The following is a 21406-nucleotide window of genomic DNA, read 5'->3' on the forward strand; positions in this document are numbered from 1 at the left end:
GTGCAGACAGGACACCCCTGTGCCAGCCCTTCTCACCTTCCCTGCACCCTGCACTGGGCAATTGAACTCTTGGCAATTTTGGGCTAATTTTTCTCACATTAAATCTCCCTGGCTGTTCCCTCACACTTCTTGGAGTGCCTGTTCTTCCATTTGGTGTCAACAATTCCTTGGTGCCAGAGCATTTTCTGGTTTCATTTTACTTTCTAGGAACTTGGAGCATTAGGGATGGGAGATCATGAGCCCTGAAAAATCCCTCAGTACTCAAGAAGGTCAAACATGAGCTGTGTGAACTTGTTAATCACATTTATTGAGTTCTTGACAGTAACCAAACACAGTGAATGACCATTATAAATAAGAAAAAAAGGCATTTGCTTTTGCTTGGTCAGCTCCTGCTTTATCTGTAAAGAAAAAATATCCCTTTCACCACCAATTTACAGGATTGAATGTTTGTTCCAATAACGGCTTCAGCAAGGAAAATGACAATTTAAAACTGAGACATGTTTCAACTGCTTTCTGCTTCTGAGCCCAGTTCTTGTTAATGATGGACCATAAAGTGGAGTTAAAGTTGTACCACCTCTAAGTGCATTCCCAATTGTCATTAACTCACTTGAATGGGCTGCAAACAAAGAAATGACATAAGAAAAGAAAGAAAAAAAAAGAAGAAAAAAAGAGAAAAACACAAATAATGCATCCACAAGTAGTAGAGGCTTGTTATTTCAGAAAGGAAAAGAAATCAAAGCAATTTAACTAAATTAATTTGTTAAAGACATTTATTGAGCTGTTAATAGTAACCAACACAACGTATGATCTGTTGTAAAACAAGAAACAGAAAATGGATATATTCTGATTTTGCCAAATCCTACTACGGATATGTGACAGAGGGAAATATTTCAATTTCCTTTATATTCTGCAGTGATATATTTACAATGCTTATCTCTCAAAGTCTGTCCCTTTTTAAATTATATTAACAGAAAGATCATAACCTAGAAATAAGTTTCCTTTACAGTAGTCTTGTTCTGTCTTGTCAGTATCCATTAATGATTGTGAAATAATGAAAGCTTTCCAAGGATTACTTGGCACACAGAACACAACTCCACTTTGATGCTGTACTGAGCCACCTTTTTTCTTTTTTTTTTTTTTTTTTTTTCAATTGAGGGAGAGGGTGGGGAGAAGAGGAAGAATTTCATATGTACAAAGGCTGAAAAGTCTTTCTTTGTGACTCTAAATTAGTTCAGGAAAATCACGTTTACTGCAATGCTTTTTCTTTGTTTTGTTTTGTTTTGTTTTGAAATGGCCACCAATCACATGAATGAATTTTGAGGAGTTTTCCAGCATGGCAGCTCTTTCCCCACAGCACATGGTGAGCCCAGAGAGGGAGGTGGGTGCATTGTAGGTGATGTCAGTTCCCAGAAGGAGCATCCACTGAGGGTTTGGGTCCTGCCTGCTCTGCCTCACTTGAGGAGCCATTCATTTACTGGAAGAGAAACAAACAAAAGCAATTGTGGTTAAATAAACTACACATATCAAACTGATTTAACACTGAATCAAAGTGATTTAACACTGTATTAGGCACTTAGACAAAATATCTTAAAAAGCCAGGAGGTTCAATTTCCTCTCTTTCTAGAAAAGAATTAAGTCTGAATGATAAAAGAGAAAAAGAAGAGAAAGACTCCAGCTGCAGGTGACTAAGCTGCTGCATGGTTTACATCCAAAGCCTGACACAACACCCAGCAATTCAGGTGCTTCTTATGATGGTGCACCTTGAAAGTGAAATTAATCTTATCAATTATTAGTTTTGTTTGAAATCTGTTGTCACCAAGACCAGCTCATTCCCCTTTGTAGGTGAGTAAACCAGAGCAAAATGCACTTTGTAAGGTGACAAGACTTCAAAATGAGGCTGAAAAACCAAGGACCTATCCTGTGTACTTCTAAAAAACACATTTGATGTCCCATGCTATTTTTGGTCAGGCTTTTCCTGCATATTTACTCATTTATTTCAAATGTGTGGCATTTGACTGACAAAATTATTCCCCCAGATCTGGAGTTTTATGTGTTTTTAGTTGTTTGCCTTGTTATGCCCTTGGATTTCTCAAAGAAAGGAGTTCAGTGAAAGCACAGGAAGGGTTATTCTGGAGGTGGAACATACCTCTATACTGTAGTTTCTGTGCTCTATTGTTTGGACAATCTTTTCCCTGTAAACTAAAGTTGATATTGGTTCGGATACATCGATTGTTGAGAGGCTGGACTGGTCTGAAATTGTCACTCATGCTCAAAAATATCTGTGATGGCTGATTCTGGCTTAGCAGTCGTAAAGAATGCATCTATAAAGACAAAATAAGGGGTTTTTAGTACTGGTCTTTGCTGCAAGTAAACAACATACAACATTATTAAATGGATTAGTTAATAAATGGAAGTAAAACAGAATTTCAGTGAAACAGAATGTCAGAATTTAAGTTAACTCTGGCAGTTTGTAGCCAGAGTTAACTTAAAACCTTTCCTTGTGTGCTGCTCTGTTTGTGAGCCCCATTTTAAATGGGAGTAACCAGTACACTGGTTAGTTTTGTGGGGAACAAATGAACACAGAAGTGAAGTGTCCTTGGGTGAGCCAGAAAGGAATGGAATCCACAGTGCTGGATGGCAGCAGCTGGCACAGAGCAAATGATCCTGATGAATGACAAGAGCTAATTTCCTGAGTTTTGTAGCTATCAGTGCAGCTCTCAGCTGAGAAGCCACAGCTTTGGCTGGTGTTATTCAAGAACCAGGTAGGGGCAGGCTGGATGGGAAGGAAAAGTGACAGTGATGCTGCTGAAGTCGTGAAATTAATGATGTTAAAAAGTGAGAGGCTTTTTTTGGCTGACAGGTCTGTCATGATACTGTCTGTGCTGTGACTGAGTGTTCCTACAGCACACTCCAGCTTTCTTCTGAGATGGTTTCACAGCACAGAGGGAAACACTGAATCATCCTGTGCATCCAGCACTGCTTGGCAGAAATGGCTGTTATGTTAGTGCAACTCTGAACTGATTCAAGTCAACCAAAATCAGAGAGGGAAAAAAAAATGTTTCAAATTACAAACCAGAAATCCTCAATATTTTGGTTTAAAGATATAAAACAAAAATATCTTCTACATCAGTGTACAATTTAAGAGGGTTTTTTATGGCATTTAATGGGGAAATCCATAGCTGGATTTTTATCTGCTTCCAGGGAAAGCTTGAGCTGGGCATTGCTTTTATACAACATAATTAGTAAGTATTCCACAAAATCCATTTGCAGCATTAATAATGGAGGATATAACTAAGTATTAATGAATTATTAAGCACTAAAGCATGACAAGGAGCAAGTGTCATGAGGTTATAACCCACAGGTAGCAGCACAGACTAGAAGTATTCTAATTCTTATTTTGCATATTAATGTTGGACCTAAAAATGCTGCTTGTAGGAAAATATTCAGGTCTTGTGTTTGAAAAGTTCACAATATTGAGCATTTTTGCCTGTGCTCAGCTGTGTCCTTCTCCCAAATCACCCACTTAGAAAAGAGACAAAATGCTTTCTCTGCCTCCAGCCTAAACTGGACAGAAGGAATATCACAAAAATAAAACATCTCAGCCTTTTAAAAGTCATCCTATTTACAATGTTGATATGAGTTTAAATCCCAAAGTGATATTTAGGGTTGTTTGCCTGTTCCTCATTTCATTTCTCAGGCCATATTTCTTCTCCTGCCTGCTTGGGGCAGGCAGATGGTGGTTCAAGTATTCCTTGGGGTTCCAGTGTGCAAGAGATGAGTTTTAGTTCAGCTCACAGCTCTGTAGGCAACTCACTGATGGAAACACTGGAGAAGAGGGCAATTGCTGTTAAATTTTCTGGTTTTTGATGCCAGGCACTGGATGGTAAGCAAGTTGTACAGAAATGTAGTTTCTGAGATTTTTCCACTGGTGTGTTTCCTCAACAGCTTCCTTTTGGATATGAAATGGTGGTTTCTCTTGCATTATTTCTCCTGATTCTCTCTAATAGGGGCTTCAATAAAAAAATCTGATTTTTCCAAAGGTGTCTGTGGGGTGTATCCTGTAATTTTATTCTATACCAGAAATCATTGGCTGATTTTATTTCCAGAAGGCTCCAGACACTGTATCTCTGTCACATTAATGTGCTATAAACATGTGTTTATTCAGACCCAGGAATGCTTCTGTTATCCTTAATAACTTCAGTTATGTTTGTGCCTGTTTTAGAGTCCTCAGGTAACTTTTCCCAGCATCACAGAATGATGCATTTGAGAAGACACTGCTGGAAACCATTTAGTTCAAACCCACTGAAAGCAGGGCCCCCCTCAAAGTTCGTGTGTGTAGATATTGATGGAGCTCTAAACAGTTAATAATTTTATTTTGACAAAAAACCTCTTCAGTGCTTCTGCAAACTGTATAAATTGCATGCAGGCAACCCTACAGCACAAGGGTTGAAGTTAATGTAAAGCTATAAATATTATGTTTAAAATAATGTTTTGTACCTACCCTAGATTAATTTATAAATTGCTTTACCTGCATCCTTGTTATGTAGACAGGTTTGTTCATTATTATCCAGCTTGCTGTTTCATAGCAGGGTGGAATTGTCATTGACCCATCATATGTAATGAAACTAGATGTCTCTGGATAAAGTTCCTCAATATTAAGCCCCTGTAGTAAGTATGCATCATCTGGAGAAGAGAGGAAAAACAACACAGGTAAAACAGCAGCACCACAAAACAAACAAACAAACAAACAAACAAACAAACAAACAAACAAACAAACCCCACCACCCTTTTCATGTCTCCTAATTCCAGAAGGTGATGACAGGATGTTCAGTTTTACCAAAGAAGTTTAACAGATGCACATTTCTGGATGCTCCAGCAGTTTAGAGAAGAAAAGCAGCACAGGTAACAGCCCTGACCCTGCTGGGTGGAGTGCACTGAGATTCCTGCTCACCCTGAGAGCTGAGCCCAGGCACTCACAGCACAGCTCTGGATCACATCTGGGGACTGCAGTCAAAAACTTCCTGAAGTTGCAGTTACTGATTGAGATGCATAATGGAGAATGCCAACTTTCCTTTTTTAGGGGGTGACTAACAATTTTTGCTCAACAAAGCCTCAGGAAGGCCAAGAGAGTTAAAACTTAATTGCCCTGGCAGGAGAGGAAGGTGCAGTTAATGCATGATAATAAAGCTGCTCCCTGCTGGCCCCTCAGTGCACAGAGGGTGCAGTGCCAGCTCCCCCAGAAAGACAAACTGTAGGTGAAAAATTTGCTGGGAAACACTACCCGAGTCCCTGCCTTTATTTTAAGGCTCCCTGGGAGTTAATGAGGTGCATTGCTCTGCAACAGAATTTATTCTGTGGATATGTACCAAAATATAATGAGAAATGGTTATATATTTCAAAATTCATCAGAGTTCCTCAGTGTTTTCTGTACTACCTGCACTGTTTCTCTTGGGTAATGCTGGCCCTGCAGTACTTTTGGCAGTGCTGTCAAAGCTGAAACTCAGATTTTCCTGCCAAGTCTTAGGCTGTAGGAGTTCATCCACCCAGGGATAAACATTTGTTATTACTGATACACTGCTGCTGGTGTGTGTCTCAGAGCAAGCTGGGGTGGTTGGGATTTGTAACATGGAGAGATCTCTTTGAACCTTTCACTGGTGTGTGGTGTCTCCAATTTGGTTCATTTGCAGAGGGAACATTAAAATGCAGGCAAGGAAAAGTGCACACTGAGGTGTTCCCTCTTTCAATGCTCAACCTGAACTGGCCTTGATTGGCAGAGAAATCCAAATGATCAAGGAAGTGTGTAAGAGCTAAAAGAGAAAGGTTTTATTTAACTTGAATTTAACATATTGTAGCTGAAGGAAATAACTTGGATGAGCTAAATACTTGTCTTGTACAATCTAATGGAATAAAAAAGAAAGGCTGCAGACTATTGTCTTGGGCAATAGAAAATCAAAGAACACAGGTAGAGCAAATGTGACCTTGTTTTTTATTTTAACACAGCAGAGTCAACATGGTACAGGATTTTGGGGCAACAATATTGGCAGTTAAAGTGCCAAGGTGAGAGTGTAATGTTTCTGCCTCATTGACCAGGGCCTTACTCTTATTTCATATTTGAAATGTGTTTGTTATTTTACAAAATAAAATCGTGTCAGGTCCTCTCATGTTTGCCAGAACAATCTCTGCCCTGTCCCTGCAGCCTGAGCCAGGGTCACTGCCCTGCTGATGGCTGGGAAGGGAAAGTGTCACCAGTGTCTGGGAGGTGGCTGTCACCTCTTTTAACACCCCCCGGCTTCACTGGCCCATGGCAGCCTCTTTCTAAACCCAAATCTTCCAGAGAGAAGCATGGGAACACAGTCAGAATGCAGTTATATTTATCAGGTACAGATGACTGAGTATACCTGTGTCCTAGTCATTAAAAACATTATTTTGCACTGATAATTCTGCTAGAATTGCATCACAAGAGAACTGATGGGATTTTTTTTCATGCCAGTGCCTGTTTTCAATGAATCATCACACACTTTTCCCTTTCCCACATGAACATCCTGTTCATTATTTATGAGTCATGGACAGTGGAGTGTTTAATACCAAGTGGCACAGAGTCAGGCAGGAGAGATCCCTAAGGACCAGCTCTGCTTTCTCACAGCCATTTTGGCTTCAGCTGGGCTGAAATAATTTCAACCAGGTGAATCTGCCCTGAAATGTTTACTAGGAGATGGAAAACTAAATGAAGATTAATACAGATGAGGGATATTGATGTGAGAAACTGGAGGAAAATATCATTTCAGGAAAAGTGGAAGATAGAGGTGAATTACATGAGTTTGTCCACGAAAATGTAGCAGCTATTAATGCCTGTATATGAGTTAAATCCCATGGCTCCAAGGCAGAAGACTACACAATAAAGATTTGGTTACCAACATTTTTCCCATGGTCTGCCCTTTCCCCACATCTCAGTAAGGGATTCTGGCTCTGGAGCTGAAGCAGACCTGGTGGCTTGGTATTAATACCTGACTGCAGCACTTCAAAGTCTTGCTTATATTTACTGCAAATGCATTCAAAATGCTCAAAACCACCATTTATGATCTCTTGCCAGTGACAAACTTCCCTTCATAAGCCCATGCAGCCTTTCCTGGATCCTCAGCATCACTCCTATCTGCAGCCCACAGTCTGTTTCTCCTGATCTGCTGGTGCCTTAGGGTAATTCCAAACCCAGGAATTCTCTCTACAAATTAGATTTCATTAGATTTCACATTCATTTACATAATGGCCTTGACTCTGATAATTTACCTAAGAAATGATGGAAATCCTTTTATCCCTAGGTTTGTGATAGATGTGTGGGGTTGGCTTTCACACAAAATCTGTGTTTGTTATCTTTATAATAATGCTTTTTATAGGGAATATATTGTTTATTGAATGGAAGAAGGTACATTTGATTTTAAAGCTCGTATCATAATAATCCAGAAAAGGATCTAGATTTACAGGGTAAGGAATGTAGAGATCCTAAGTTTCTCTGTTTACCAGACAATAACAAGACCAAATTTTTATGTGAAATTCTGTGTATCTAAAAAGTTACTTTTTTCCCTGATGTTAATCAAACACTGGGTGAAAGCTCATGTAGCATAAGTGTTTTGAAAGAAAACTACCTTATCCCCTCAAATGGCACATTAAACAAGGAATGATAATGCAGTTTTCTTTTGAGATATCCACACAGCTTCTGACTAAAGCCTGCTTGAAAAAAAACTTGTTTCAGCTTGCTCACAGTAGATTCTTTGGGCTGTGATAACAGAATAAAACAAGCCTTTAAAATCTCCTTAAAAATTCCTTGGGGTCCACTTGACTTCACTGTAGCCATTAATATCTAAGAGTAAAAATTTCCCTTTTTATTCTCTTTGCCTGTGGAAATTTCATGCAGCAGGAGAGACAGCACTTAATTTTCTTCCTGTTCTTTAAAAAAACAACAACAACAAAACCTTTTATTTATGTTATGAACTGTCCTGACTCTGAAGCAGTGCTCCATTTATCATTCTCTCCTCTCCAGCACATGAGGTCTGGGCATTTTGTCAGCACTGTGCTGAGTTCTGACTTCAGGAGTGGAGCCCTAAAGCAGAAGCTGAAAAACTCCAGCTGCTGAAGGCACACTAGAAATCCTGGCAGTGTTAGAGGTAAGATTAGTTTTCAGCAATGATGCTATAATCCATCATGCAAGACAACTGCAAAATTACTTTCAATAACACTTTCATGTTCCCAATTTACACTAAAAATTCCCAGTCAATACTTGTTACTACAGTAAGTAACCCAATGCCCTGTGGAATATTATGTGCATTGTGTCTACCAGGGGTTTAATTTTAAGTGAATAAACTTAGCAAAAACAGTGGTTAAAAATTAAAGCAATTCTGTTACTCACTGCTCTTCCAGCTTGTGCTTAGTGTATTCATCTTCATGCAAAATTTCATTTAGTAAACTCAAATTAGGTGTGATTGGAATTGTGTTTCCCTTGTAAGGAAGCAAAACAAGCAATGGGAAGTTGTGACATGCTGACAGCTCCAGAGAGGAGTTCCTACTGTAAATGTAGCATACAAATGAAATATTTGGTATTGGGAGGGTGTGGATCCATAGGAGAACATCTGGCTGGTTCCCAGAAAGAAGCTGGGAATATGAAATTGGTGGGGAAAGAGTTGGAAATATCACAGAGAGCCATAACAATAATTCCCTGCTCCCAGGATGTGCAGCAGCACTGGCAGGCAGGAAGCTCTTGCAGAACAACCTTGCAATGTTTCTGCAAGGAATCAGGACAAGCAGTTTAAAAATGGGACTGAACTGCTCCTTCCACACAGAGAAGATAACATTTGATGCTGATATAACAATTTGGAAAAAACATTCTGAGGAGAACCCTCTGTTGCCTTCCTTTCCATAGGCATTGTAGAGAACTGAGTTTTATTATCATAGAAGCCTCTTGTTTGGACCAAGGGTGTAAAAGATTTGTAAACTGTCAGGTAAATCAGAAGAACATCAGTGGGGTGAAAGGTGTGTGTGGTGCAGGAGAGGACAAGGAACTATTTGTGTTATCAAGTTTGCTGTGTACTTTTTGAAAGTTAAATTCAGGTATTGTTGATGTTACAAACTTCAATTTGACCAAAGAAATGAGGTCTTCAGGAGAAGAGGTTTAATTTTTTATACATATTTTCCATTATTTTCTCTAAAATACCTTAATTAAGCTCCAGTTTTCCACAAGGTCAATATATGAACATAGAATTATTGAGGATCATCAGTTAAAGGCTTTTCAAATGTGAATACAACAAATATAAAAGCTATGTTAATGACCTCTTTTTATATCTGTTAAATGCAGCAGCATTGGAATAGGAATGTTGAATGCAGCAAAATTGGAATAGGAATGTTGGAACTTTTTTGTACAAAAAGGAAACACTGATGAATATTAAATCCAGTTAATGGTGCAGCATCTTGACATAACCAGATCTGATATAACCCAGGCTGCTCCACATGTCCCCTTTACTGCTAACAGTAGGCAGTTCCTCCTGAGCATTCTGTGTGAATACAGTATATTTATGTGTCAAATATGATTTCATTAGTCTGTTGTTGCAACTTCAGAGATAAAACAGACTTTGAAGTTCAAAATTCATTTGATAAAATGATGACCTAATGAGATTTTTCACATTCCTGAGTTTATCATGCAGAGTTGCTGGCAATGCAAAGCTGGAATTTCTGCCCAGTATGAAGTGCCTCTTGTTTCAGGATCACTAAATGTGTTATTTGATACTGAAAGAACACAGAGGAAGAGGAAAGAAACTTACTCTTATACGTTATTCTTGTTATGGTGTCTCTGTTGAGCATTCGATTTAGAAATGGGTTTGATGATTCAGATACCTGCAGAAGAGAAAATGCACAATGTCAAAATCTTCTCACAAACATTTCCATGCCAGAACTGCAGCTCTTCCACGTGCACACACACACTCACCCTCTGATACTCCTCCAACCGGGTTCTGCCTTTTTTTCATTGTTGTGGGAAAAGGAAATAATTATTTACTTCTTTTTCTAATAAAGCTTGATAGAAAGTTGGTGAAATAAATAAAACACAAAGATGGGAGAACAGGGTGAACATAAATTAATGCCTGAATAAAAGTGTGAGCACAGGTTTCCTCTCCAACAGCTCTGATGGAATTTGCAGGTGGTTGATATATTAGGCAGGATTTTCATTAGTATTCTATTGTTTTATTTATTGATAAATATATTTTCTTTGCAGCAGGCTATTTTAATTGCAAATTAAAGCTCTCTTCCTCTGGTTTATATCTGGGTAACATATGAGGTAACACCTCATGTTCAGGTGGAGCTTCCCATGGTTCTGTCCCCTTGTTGCCTCTTTCCTGTTGCTCAGCAGAGCCTGGTCCATCCTCTGACACCTCCCTGCAGGTACTTCTAAATATTGACAAGATTCCCTCTGTATTTGCTTTAATTTTTCCCTTTTTCATGAATGCAGGTCAGATTGTTGGGTCATAATACAATACATTTTGGATAAAAAAAAAGTAGCCTAAATATCTTCCTTAAATATAATATGTGTAAATTGCCCTTTTATATCTAATTATTCAGTATGCTCTGTGAAAAATTCTGAGGTTAATGCTTTATTAGGACCTTTATGAAATGGGATTAGAGTAGTAATTCCCTTATCCCATACCTAAGGTGTGATGAGGTGAACTTCAGCATTACTCACTTTTTTAGACTGATGAAAAAAAGATATAAATGACAGAATATTAACAATATTTAGAGGGGAGAAATTTTTTTTTTATATAAAAGGAGAGAAAAGGTTTCTCCAATGTAATTAAAGAGGTTTGGGAAAACCAAAGTCTTGAGTTCAGTGTTAGATCACTATAAATTATAGACTTAACTATCCACCTTGAATGCAACAGGATGGAGACAAAATATTCACATCTTTGTGGCTCTGTGAAATGTAGGATATTAGAAGTTCTAATTTTAACTTTCTACTTTCAGTTTTGATAGTTTTAAGGTGTTTTAAATAACACTGAGAAAATCTGATATTGCTGGCTTTGACACATCAGCATGACATGCCCTCTTTCCCAGGGCCTCAACCTTCTAGAGGAGATTTGGATGAATAACATTTCATGAAGAAGCACTAAATCTGCAAAGCTAGTGACTTCTGCCACAGCCATTAAGGTTTTATGAGTGATGTTTATGATGTGAGGGGTTTTTCCCCCACCTCCCTTATCCTGTTTAATTTCCCTTATTGTAAAAGCTTTGAAGCAGAGATGGAGTGCTCAGTTCAGGATGAAGCTGTCTCTGGATTCCAGATCAGAGCCTCTGGGCACTGCTGTAACATAATGAGGAGTCTAACTCCTACATTTACAGTTCAGGGAAAAGTTTACTGTCTGTATATTAGGAATCTGTAGCATGGAATACTCACTTTCATAAATATGGAAACTACCACCAACCCATTAGGACTCTTTGCAGCTTCTGTGACATTTGTGTACAGCTCATGGTTATAGTGGATCAGCTGAACCTAGAAAAGGATGAAGGGAAGGATTACAATTAACCAGAGGCAAACATCCCACACAGTCTGCAAATACTCCCCCCACACTGACTGGGATCCCATCTCTGCTTTGAGTTCTTTGTAGCAGGGTCATTTTTCAGGAGTTTGAAATTTTAATAATTTCAGTCACCATCTGGCTCCAACTGGTACAGATCAGAGTGTTTTCCTCTGAATTGCCAGCCTGTGAATTCACCCACATCCAGCCACAGATTGCACTGCAGGGGCTGACATCCCTTCCCTGCTCCAGCAGCACTTGCCATGGGCAACAAATAATCTGAGCTCTGCAGCCTCAAGCCAAGCTGAGGAGTCAGGGGTTGAAATATTTGAGGAAACATATGGGATATGAGTTTGGAACTCATAAAACCAGCACTCACAGAATTCAAAATACTGATATTCATTGACCCCAGATTCTGCAAACTTGGTTACAGAGGCTCCTACAGTTAAGCACTTACTGTATTATTGTTAACCAGGCTCTCCTTAGTTCCTGCAGCTTTCCTTCTGCTTTTCAGTTTTATGATTTGCTGGAACTTTTACATTACAGAGGCACAGTTCCCTTCTCTCACTGCCTATGTAAATGTCTTTACACAGAATCTTGATATTTGATTTGTCAGGGATCACCAGACATGATTGCAATTTACATTGCAATTTGTACCTTTTTTTTTTTTTTAAAAAAAGATGAACAAATTTAATGAACTCTGGTGGCAGTTAAGTATCTCTGAACAGATGAAAGACTAGTCAGATTTATTTAGCCTAAAGATCTTTCTTAGTTTTCAGATGTCAATTAGAAAAGGAAGGTTCTTGTTCTGGCAGTCAGAATTGCAGAGCCTGATGTTCACATTTAAAAATCAGGTCTGTCTTTCATGTGCTGATACTCCTAAAGGCTGTCCAGAGAAATTTCTGGACTTAAATGCTGTGAACAAGATCAGTATTAACTTAATTCATATCTGGTAATCTTTGTCACTGTACAAATGGTCCAAGACTAAGACTTCCAGTAAAGAAATGTCATTATAATGTGCTGTCCAAGTTTATAATGAGGGAAAAAACCAACACCTAAACCTCACTGAAACAGAGGTTAATGCCTGTATTTGTGAAATTGTCTTTTGGATGAATGTGAGGTCTGGGTATTCAGTCTAAAATGCAATTGTAAGGATTTTTCTGCAGGAATGATGTCCCTACAGGATCTGCAGTGCACAGTCAAGTTAAATAAACTGAACCTCACTTTGCCACCTGAAGATGTAAATCCACCAATCCATGTGTTGATCTGAATCACAGCAGTATCCCAAGTTATGTGAAACCTGAGATTATTATTTCAGTCCAAGATAAGGTAAGAAACAGATGATGTGTTCAAACAGTTCCATTTCCCATATTCTGCCCTGACTGCAAAATGTATTCTTCTTTTAAGTAATCTTACAAGCTTTATATAAAAGGCACTCAAGCATTGTCCTCTCACCACCCCCCAAATCCCTCTGGATGCTGTTTTAGTGCTTGGATATTGATGAAAACGGGGCAGTGGAAATTCTGAAAGAGAAAATTTGCATTGGTAAGATCAGAAGATTTTTGGTCTGTAGTTTTACTATTTACAGCCAGCAGTTCACAGACCAAAAAAATAACAAGAGGGTCGAAAGTACTGCTCTGATGTGTTAATTTCAATTACTTTTGTCCTGTCTCAATTGGGAACTATAGAAAAAAATGTCAAAGCGGCCAATGGAGTGCTCTACCAAATTCTGACAGCCAGGAAGCAGAACAGTGAAGGTCTCCTGGAGCACACAGAGGTTATAATGCTCATTAGCCATCACTTTGTGGTACTACTGAAATAGTACTACTTTGATAACATCACTGTTCTGGGGACCCTGCACTCACTCAAATTTTAGTCTTAGTCATATATTTGCATTTTTATGTACAACTCTTTACCCTGGCAGCCAAATTAACTTGTGAATTATCAGGGAAATAAGTGATGAAATCTTCTGTACAAAGTGCCAGAATAACAATGAATTAGATAAAGTCATTTTATAAAACAAACCAAAATGCTGAGTGCAGGAATGGGTAAAAGCAAGGACAAAATTCTCCTTCCAACCTGAGTCAACATCAAATTCTTGATTTGACTGATGGCACTCATGGAAATAAAATATCTCAAGTATATTCAGCCACAAAAGTCTCAGTGTATAATGAAGAGAGACTTTTTTTTTTCTCAAACCTGTCACTTTCTCTGTGTTGCAGTTGTATCCTTCCTCCCTGCACCCAAATTGATTTTAAAGCTATTTCCATGGTACCATGGTTAAATTCATTCAGTTTATCTTTTTTTTAGAAAAAGGTTGACCATCTAAGGAGACATAATTTTCAAAATTTCTCACATGGAACGGGCTAATTTAGAAAGATTCAAATGAATATCTTAAACACAAAACACAACAGAATAAAAAAATTAATACCCTATTAAATTTCCTCTGAGAATAATCAAGTTGCCTGAAATACCTGTAAGCATTTGGTCTGTATAAAATATTACTGGAGTCTTCCATGAAGGTGAAGCCACATAAAGTAAAATTGCTCACATAAGAAAATCTCACTTTTCAAATGATGACACTGTATTAAAAGCACATCAGAACCAGAGCAGACTTACAATGCTGAAAGCAAACTTTGAGTTTAGTTTGGGTTTCAGGGCTCAAAGGCAATACTGAATCTTGTCCAAACCTATTGATTTTCTTTGGAAGATTCCCCCTTTAAGATTAATTTGCCACAGAGCAACTGATACCTCTTTGTTTTCCTCCAGCTACAGAAGTTCTATTTTGCAGGGAAAAAAAGAGAATTAGGATTAATTACTCTCTTTTAGCTGATGAAAAACCAGAACATGGCCTTGTTCCATCACCCAGGAATGTGCATTGACCAAGATCAGAATCAGAAACAGATTTTTGGCCTCTCAAGGCTGTCCATATTCTGCTGCAACCAAACCTGGAGCAATGGGAAACTGAGGGTATAGGACTAAAACAGAGAGTACAATGGAACAATAAAGGGGCCTGGTATCTTAGGTCTAATCAAGCAGAAACTATGGGAGAGACAGGCACAGAAAAATGTTCCCTAGGCAAGAAGTGACCAAGAAACATGGTGAAATTTTGGGATAAGATAATGTTACCAGGTCAGGTGATCTCATGAAAAATATGTCACCAATGGGAAATTGTTACCAAAACCAGAACTCTATATAAGTGCCATACAAGTAAAACCCTATATAAACATCTTGTATACTCAATACAAGTATTTTATTGAAATAAGAATTTATCCCAACTCAGATATCCCCATCTCTCCACTGCTGATAGGAGGGAATTTAGAATATTGCAGTACTTCACATGCATTTTTCCACATTCCTCTTGGGATTAATAGAATACCCTTTATTCTAGCTGGAAGAGTTGTAAACATTTTTGAGTCCATAAACATTTTTGATTTGTAAATGACAAGTGAGGTAAAGCATGAAGTAAATGGCAGCAGGGAACAGCTCATCTATAACCGTAATATTTACATTATGCTGCACTACCTGAGAAATTGTTGGGGTACCTCATTGAGAGCAAGCACAAAGTATGTTTCCAGCACAGCAGGGAACAAAAGCAAATGAAATCGCTCAAGAAGACAGGTTAAATGTTTGTTTTGATTCAGAGTTCCTGTAAGAAGTGTCTAAGATATCATTAAGGAAAATAATTATGTATTTTTGTTTATCCAAAGTTTAATAAAAACAGCAAAAGAAATGTAGTTTCTGCATGGTGGGTGCCCAGAGAGGAAAATAATTTTCCTGACTTGAAAGCTATTAATAACAACAGTTATTTCACTGTTAAAATATAATTACTCTTACAGTAAAACCCTTTAGAAAGAGCAGCAATGTGGCATCACCCAAGAGTTATTTATGGCATCAATTTTGTGGGTATGAACAGGTATGAGATCAGTGCAATTTGTGTGACTGACAAAACTGTTTTTAAAGTAGTCCTAAATTAAATTAAATTAAATTAGATTAAATCAGATGTACTTCCTGTATTGTGTAAAGGCATAGCACCAGCTGGGAGAACATGGACCAACTCCTCAGAACCTGTGGACCTGACTTGTCTGGTTTTCCTGGAGCAGTCTCTGGCAGTGATGCAGGGGAATTTTCTTCTCTTTGAAGAACAAACCCATCTTTTCATGCCCAGGGTACTAAACCATGAAATGTTTGTGTTTGACAAGGTAGTTTTACCTGCATCCTGATTAATTAATCCAAAAGGCTTACCTTTTATTCTTTATGTATAAGCCCACAGCAGTGCAGTGCTCTTGCTTTGTTAATATATTGGTAACAGGAATTATACATGGTCACCTGTCCTCCCAGCAGTTTACTTTGCATTTTAGCTGCAGTTTTACAATTTAAATCTGCTAAAAATTTTAACTTTGCTGTACTAAACTAAGGAGAAATAAAAAAAACCCAGTCTCATGCTGTACCAACTGAGCTATCTGTGCGCTTAATCTCAGGGTCGTGGGTTGGTGCCTCACGTTGGGCGCCAATTGCTGGAACAATCTGAGCTTCCCTCTGGCTCGCTCAGTTACTGGAAGGAAGCCCAGAGCCCTGCAGGAAGGAGGTAAAAGAACACAAGAGGCTCCTTCTCCCGGTGGTGTTCACAGCTTTATTCCAGGGGGCTTCCAGGGAGAAAGAGGAAGTGGGAATGCCCCGACCTTGGATTTTAAACCCCCCGCCAGGGGCGGAGTAAAAGCAGAGCCCAGCCAATCAGCTTAGGGGGGAGGGGAAAGGACTGAACCAAACACAGGGTACAGGGGAAGTCAGGGAGATACCATTCTCACTGCTACACAGACCAAGTATATGAAATACAGCAAAACAGTTGATTGAAATAATTTTTATCTGACTCTCTTTGATGTTCTCTTTGTTAAAACTAAGGCTATTTAGGCTGCTGCTGACAAATGTGGTTCATGCCTTGTTTTGTGTTTTCACTAATTTTGACAATTATTTTGTGATTTAAGAAAGAAATGTATATAAACAACTGGTTTAATACTTTAATAAAAACTTGTCATCCACATTTATAGCTATGTGCCAGCAATTGTATCCTAGATAAATGAACAATATTAGAATTCTTTTTTACTTAAAAGAATAAGACTAAGAATGCATGAAAGGAACTAATTATTCTCCTGCTTCTGAGCAGACAGCTGTGTAGAGAAATGCAATAATCATGCAGTAAAGTGGAAATGCAGTTGGGTTAACTACTCTTGGCTGCAAAATCTGTCTTATTAGAAATAATGGCGTGCTTGGAATTAGTACTGAAGCTACAAATGGTGTCTAAACATTTCGTTAGAGCAGTTAGTAACAAGAACTAACTTGCAATAAAAGTGCTCAACAATGAGCCTTACTCAGCATTCCTTGGGAGCATGTTAACATGGGTGTTATTTTCAGCAGGTATTGTGGCTCCTAAAAAATGAATACATTACATATATATACATTAGATATATATATGGTATCATACACTGATGAGGCTCTAACAGAGCCTTATTCCTTGTTTACATGCAAATATGAAGCTAGAACATATTAAAAAAAAAAAGACCTGATTGAAATGTAGACAATTAAGTCTTTCTCCATAATGTTTATATAGACTCTGATTTCTTTCCTAAGTCTTACTTTAATTTATTTGCAAGTAGGAAACAAGACTAGTTTAGGTGATATTTAAAACTTGATTTTTCTCTTAAGCATCCTCAGGACTACAGTAAAAAGTACAAATTACTGTCTGAAGAGATCAGATTGCTGTGCATATCTCAGAATTTGCTCTCAGGACTTTCCCCTTTGTGCCAACAATAAAAAAAATTAAGTCAATAGGCTGAAAAAGTAGAAGTGAGAGGTGATGGACTCCTGACATCCAAATGCTTCTGGAACTGTTGCAAGTGTCACAATCATTTGTACTCTCTTCCACACAGCTGAAACAGCAAGGAAAGAAAAACCCAAATTGAGCCCCAGGGGTGCAGAGGAGTTCCTTGGCTGCTGAGTGACTCAGGGAGGGTTTTTGACAGGGGAGTCATTGCTGAGCCAATTGCTCCCAACATGAGTATTTCTGTCTGACCTGCCACTCAGCCACTCCTGTCACTCATTGTCAGCAGATGAGCAAGAGCTGGATAAACATAAATAAATGACACTTCTCTGCAATTTGCTTTGTGTGAGGATCAAACTGAAGTTTGAGGCTCAAGTGCTTAATGTTGATTATGTCTTGGCTGATGCAGAATTTCACTGCCAGCTGTAATTTGGCACTGACCCAATCCATCATCTACAAAAGTTGTATCTTTAGAGAGAACAGGGGTAATGTTAGAAAAAAACAACCACTGTGAGATGAGTCTATCATCATTTCTGGATTCGTGCAGGATTTTCTGAGTGAGCACTGCATTTAAAATATTTTCTCATTTTAAATACAACAGATGCTCAGACACCTCGATGATGAACTCGGTACGAACGCTCCATTTGGTAGATTCAGTTACATAATGCTGCTCTGTATTTCTGCTAGAATTCTGTGTTTCTTTCACAATGAGCCCAGAAAGCAGCAGAAAATGGTTCCTGCATGTCAAGAATATGGGGAAGTGGTGATTGATGCTATTTCTGTGGTTCACTGCATTGCCCTGAGACACTGAATGCAAAGGATGCCAGAGCAGGTCACTGACAGAGGAATTAGCAGTTCAAGCCTTCTCCAAAATCCACCAGAGCTCTCAGTCCACCTTGCCAAAAAACCATCTGTAGTTCCATTTCTGTTCAGAGATTGGGCATGATGGCCAAGGGCAGAGACACATCACAGACTGATGAATAAACGGATGAGCAAAAAAAAGTTAAGAGAATTTTGTCTACTGAAAATCTAGATCTTGGCCCTTTTGTTCTCATTTCATCATCTAGTAAGGAAAACAAAATTTAATGTTAACTATCAAGTAAAGGTTAGTTTTAGGGTTCCAAACCAGAAGCAGAAATAAGGCAATTATCAATTTCACCTGCTCTCTTGAGCATAGAAGTGTATTGTAAATTCAGAATGCTATTTTTCTATTTGTGCCAAAAATGAAGCATGAGACTTTATGTTCTTAAAGTGCCAGCAATGTGTGTATATGGGGAAAGCACAGAATAAAACTGAGGATGTATTTTAAGATGTTGTTGGTAATGTCCATTGGAGAAGATGCTGTATCCAGGGGGGGCTGGTTCTCTTCTCCCACCTAACAAGCAACAGGATGAGAGAAAATTACCTCAACTTGTGCCAGGGATGGTTTACATTGGATTTTATGAAATTTTTTCCCCTTCCAAGCCCTGGAAGAGGCTGCCCAGGGCAGTGGTGTAGTTTCCATCCCACAAAGACGTGTGGATGTGGCACTTGGGGATATTTAGTGATGGCCTTGGTAAATGACAGGATAACAGCTGAACTGTTTAAATTAAAAGGTGTTTTCCAACAATTCTATGTTGTTTTTTTTTCTCATGCTCTTCCCTCAAGAGTCTCCTTCCACTTTAGTGACTGGCTTGCTCATCTATGACATAAAAAAATTATGTTCAAGTCCTACTCTGCCTTTGAGCAGCTCTCTCTCCCATCTCTGCCCAGCTCATCAACTCCAACATGGGAATAGCTGCATTTATCTCCAGTACCAATACTGTGAGAGGTTCAGATGTCAAATCACTGATTTTGATTTCCCCACTGTATTGGGGAAAGCATCTCAATAATAAATGTCATGGTATGAAGTTCAATCTGTGTCACTGATCCATGACAATGACAATTTGTGACACATAACCCATAAAAGGCACAAAAAGAAATCAGAACCCAAATAGTTTTGCCAGAACTATGTGGGATTTCCACTTGATTTCCAGCACCTCAAAATACAGTAACAGGAAAACTTTTAAAGCCTAATAGAAGAGGAAAAAACTGAGATGGATATAATTGCTGGTTAAGTTGCTGTTTGAATGTAAATTGAGAGTTCAGAAACAGAAGAGCTTGAGAAAGCCCAGCTTGTTTCAAAATAGCCATTTCTGGAATGATGCTTTATTGAATTGTCAGAGGTCCTTAAAGGTATTAATGTTGTGCTAGATGAGATGATAAATTAGAGTCAAATTTTTAGAAATTATTCTGAGAAATTTAACACCTGTCAGAGGTGCAGAGTCAAAGATTCTGAGAAAGTTGGCACAGATCTATTACCCTGCAGGCAGAAGATAAGTGGACTTTTTTCGTTTTTGTTGAAGAATATTCTAGAAGCTTGTTTTAAAGCTAAAGGAAGTGCAAGTGCCTTTTGCTGTTCATATGAATGGCATAGGAGCCAGTTTCATGTTTGTAATTTAATAGGCCAATTTGAAGTTGAGAAATAGCAAGCAAGAAAAAAAAAAAAAAAAAACAAGAGGAAAGGGATTATCTAAGAATGTGAGATAGTGCAGCTTAAGGCAGACAAATATAAAATTATCTTGTTTCTGAATGACTTGAGTGGAGTTAAACTCAGTGGGGAAGATAAGTGACACTTTAGAGCTGGAACTAAGCCAGTTATCTCTCTCAAGTAAGCCCTTTAGCTTCCTCTGAAGGCTTTGGTGAAAGAAGCAGGGTGCTGGCAAACACTGCTGAACAAGTGCAGGACACGGATGTGATGGTGGTGGAAGGGGCAGCAGTAAAGTCACATTTGCACTTTTTATCAGCTTTCTGCATCAGGCAGCAGAAGTGAAAGCTTTTTTTCCCTATTAGACAACACAGTCTGTGTTAATTTGCAGGTTAGTTATACAGCTGAAGTGCTGGAAATACCTGAAATGCCAAAGAGATATTTTGCCTTAATAAAAGAAGATCAGGGAACATGCCATGCTCTAAAATGCTGAGTTCTTGAAGAAACAACCTTTGCTTTGTTGGACTTGCTGCAATTAGAAAAGATGACTTTGGGCAGTGATTCAAATAGAAGTCTTTGAAATTTGTTTTGTCCATGTAGTAAATGCTATTCTGCTGGCAGGAAGCCTGACCTCAGCCAGGCTGTGAAAGCAGCTCTCTACTCTGGCTGGCAAAGTGCCTGGCCTTCAGAGTGCTCCTGAGAGCCATGCAAACAACACCCACTGATCAGCTCTTCTGCCACCAGCTCCCACTGGGAGAGCTCCAGACTCCAGAAATACCAACTGGGTGGGGATGGTGTGGCTTCCATGGGGAACAATGCCTGAGTTGGGTGTGAAAGGCACAACCTGCTTCCATCTCCCCATGGAGCCCTGTGCCCTTTGATGGCAGCACCTCAAGGTGGTGAGCAGCAAAGGCTGAGCTCAGGGGTCTTTCCCAGCCTGAAAAACTCTGACAGAGGGCAGGCAGAGAGCAGCAGTGGTGCCTTTCCCTATCCCACCCCAACTGCAGCCACCTCCCCCTGCCAGGACACCCTGGGGAGGATGGATGGATGGATGGATGGATGGATGGATGGATGGATGGATGGATGGATGGATGATGGATGGATGGATGGATGGATGGATGGATGGATGGATGGATGGATGGATGGATGATGGATGATGGATGGATGGATGATGGATGGAAGGATGGATGATGGTGGATGGATGGATGGATGGATGGATGGATGGATGGATGGATGGATGATGGTGGATGATGGATGGATGGATGGATGATGGATGGATGGATGGATGATGGATGGATGGATGGATGGATGGATGGATGGATGGATGGATGGATGGATGGATGGATGGATGGATGGATGGATGGATGATGATGGATGGATGATGGATGGGTGGATGGATGGATGATGGATGGATGGATGATGAATGGATGGATGATGGATGGATAATGGATGGATGGATTACAGATGGATGGATGATGGATGGATAGATGATGGATGGATGGATGGATGGATGGATGGATGATGAATGGATGG

General features: G+C 39.1%; 1 protein-coding gene across 2 annotated transcripts in view; it reads right to left on the reverse strand.

Annotated features, from left to right (window-relative positions):
* Nucleotides 1-282: 282 nt before the first annotated feature.
* Nucleotides 283-21406, reverse strand: part of CA10 (carbonic anhydrase 10) — a 165996-nt gene continuing 144872 nt past the window's right edge. For both annotated transcript variants that reach the window (XM_079323761.1, XM_079323762.1), the window contains exons 6-10: nucleotides 11429-11524; nucleotides 9807-9879; nucleotides 4529-4683; nucleotides 2147-2321; nucleotides 283-1474 (exon numbers count right to left, since the gene is read on the reverse strand). In XM_079323761.1, the coding sequence (XP_079179887.1) occupies nucleotides 1452-1474; nucleotides 2147-2321; nucleotides 4529-4683; nucleotides 9807-9879; nucleotides 11429-11524 (522 nt within the window). In that variant the 3' untranslated portion in view covers nucleotides 283-1451. The remainder of the gene's footprint in view (nucleotides 1475-2146; nucleotides 2322-4528; nucleotides 4684-9806; nucleotides 9880-11428; nucleotides 11525-21406) is intronic.

Source organism: Erithacus rubecula, assembly GCF_903797595.1.
Source record: "Erithacus rubecula genome assembly, chromosome: 20".
NCBI classification, from domain to species: domain Eukaryota; kingdom Metazoa; phylum Chordata; class Aves; order Passeriformes; family Muscicapidae; genus Erithacus; species Erithacus rubecula.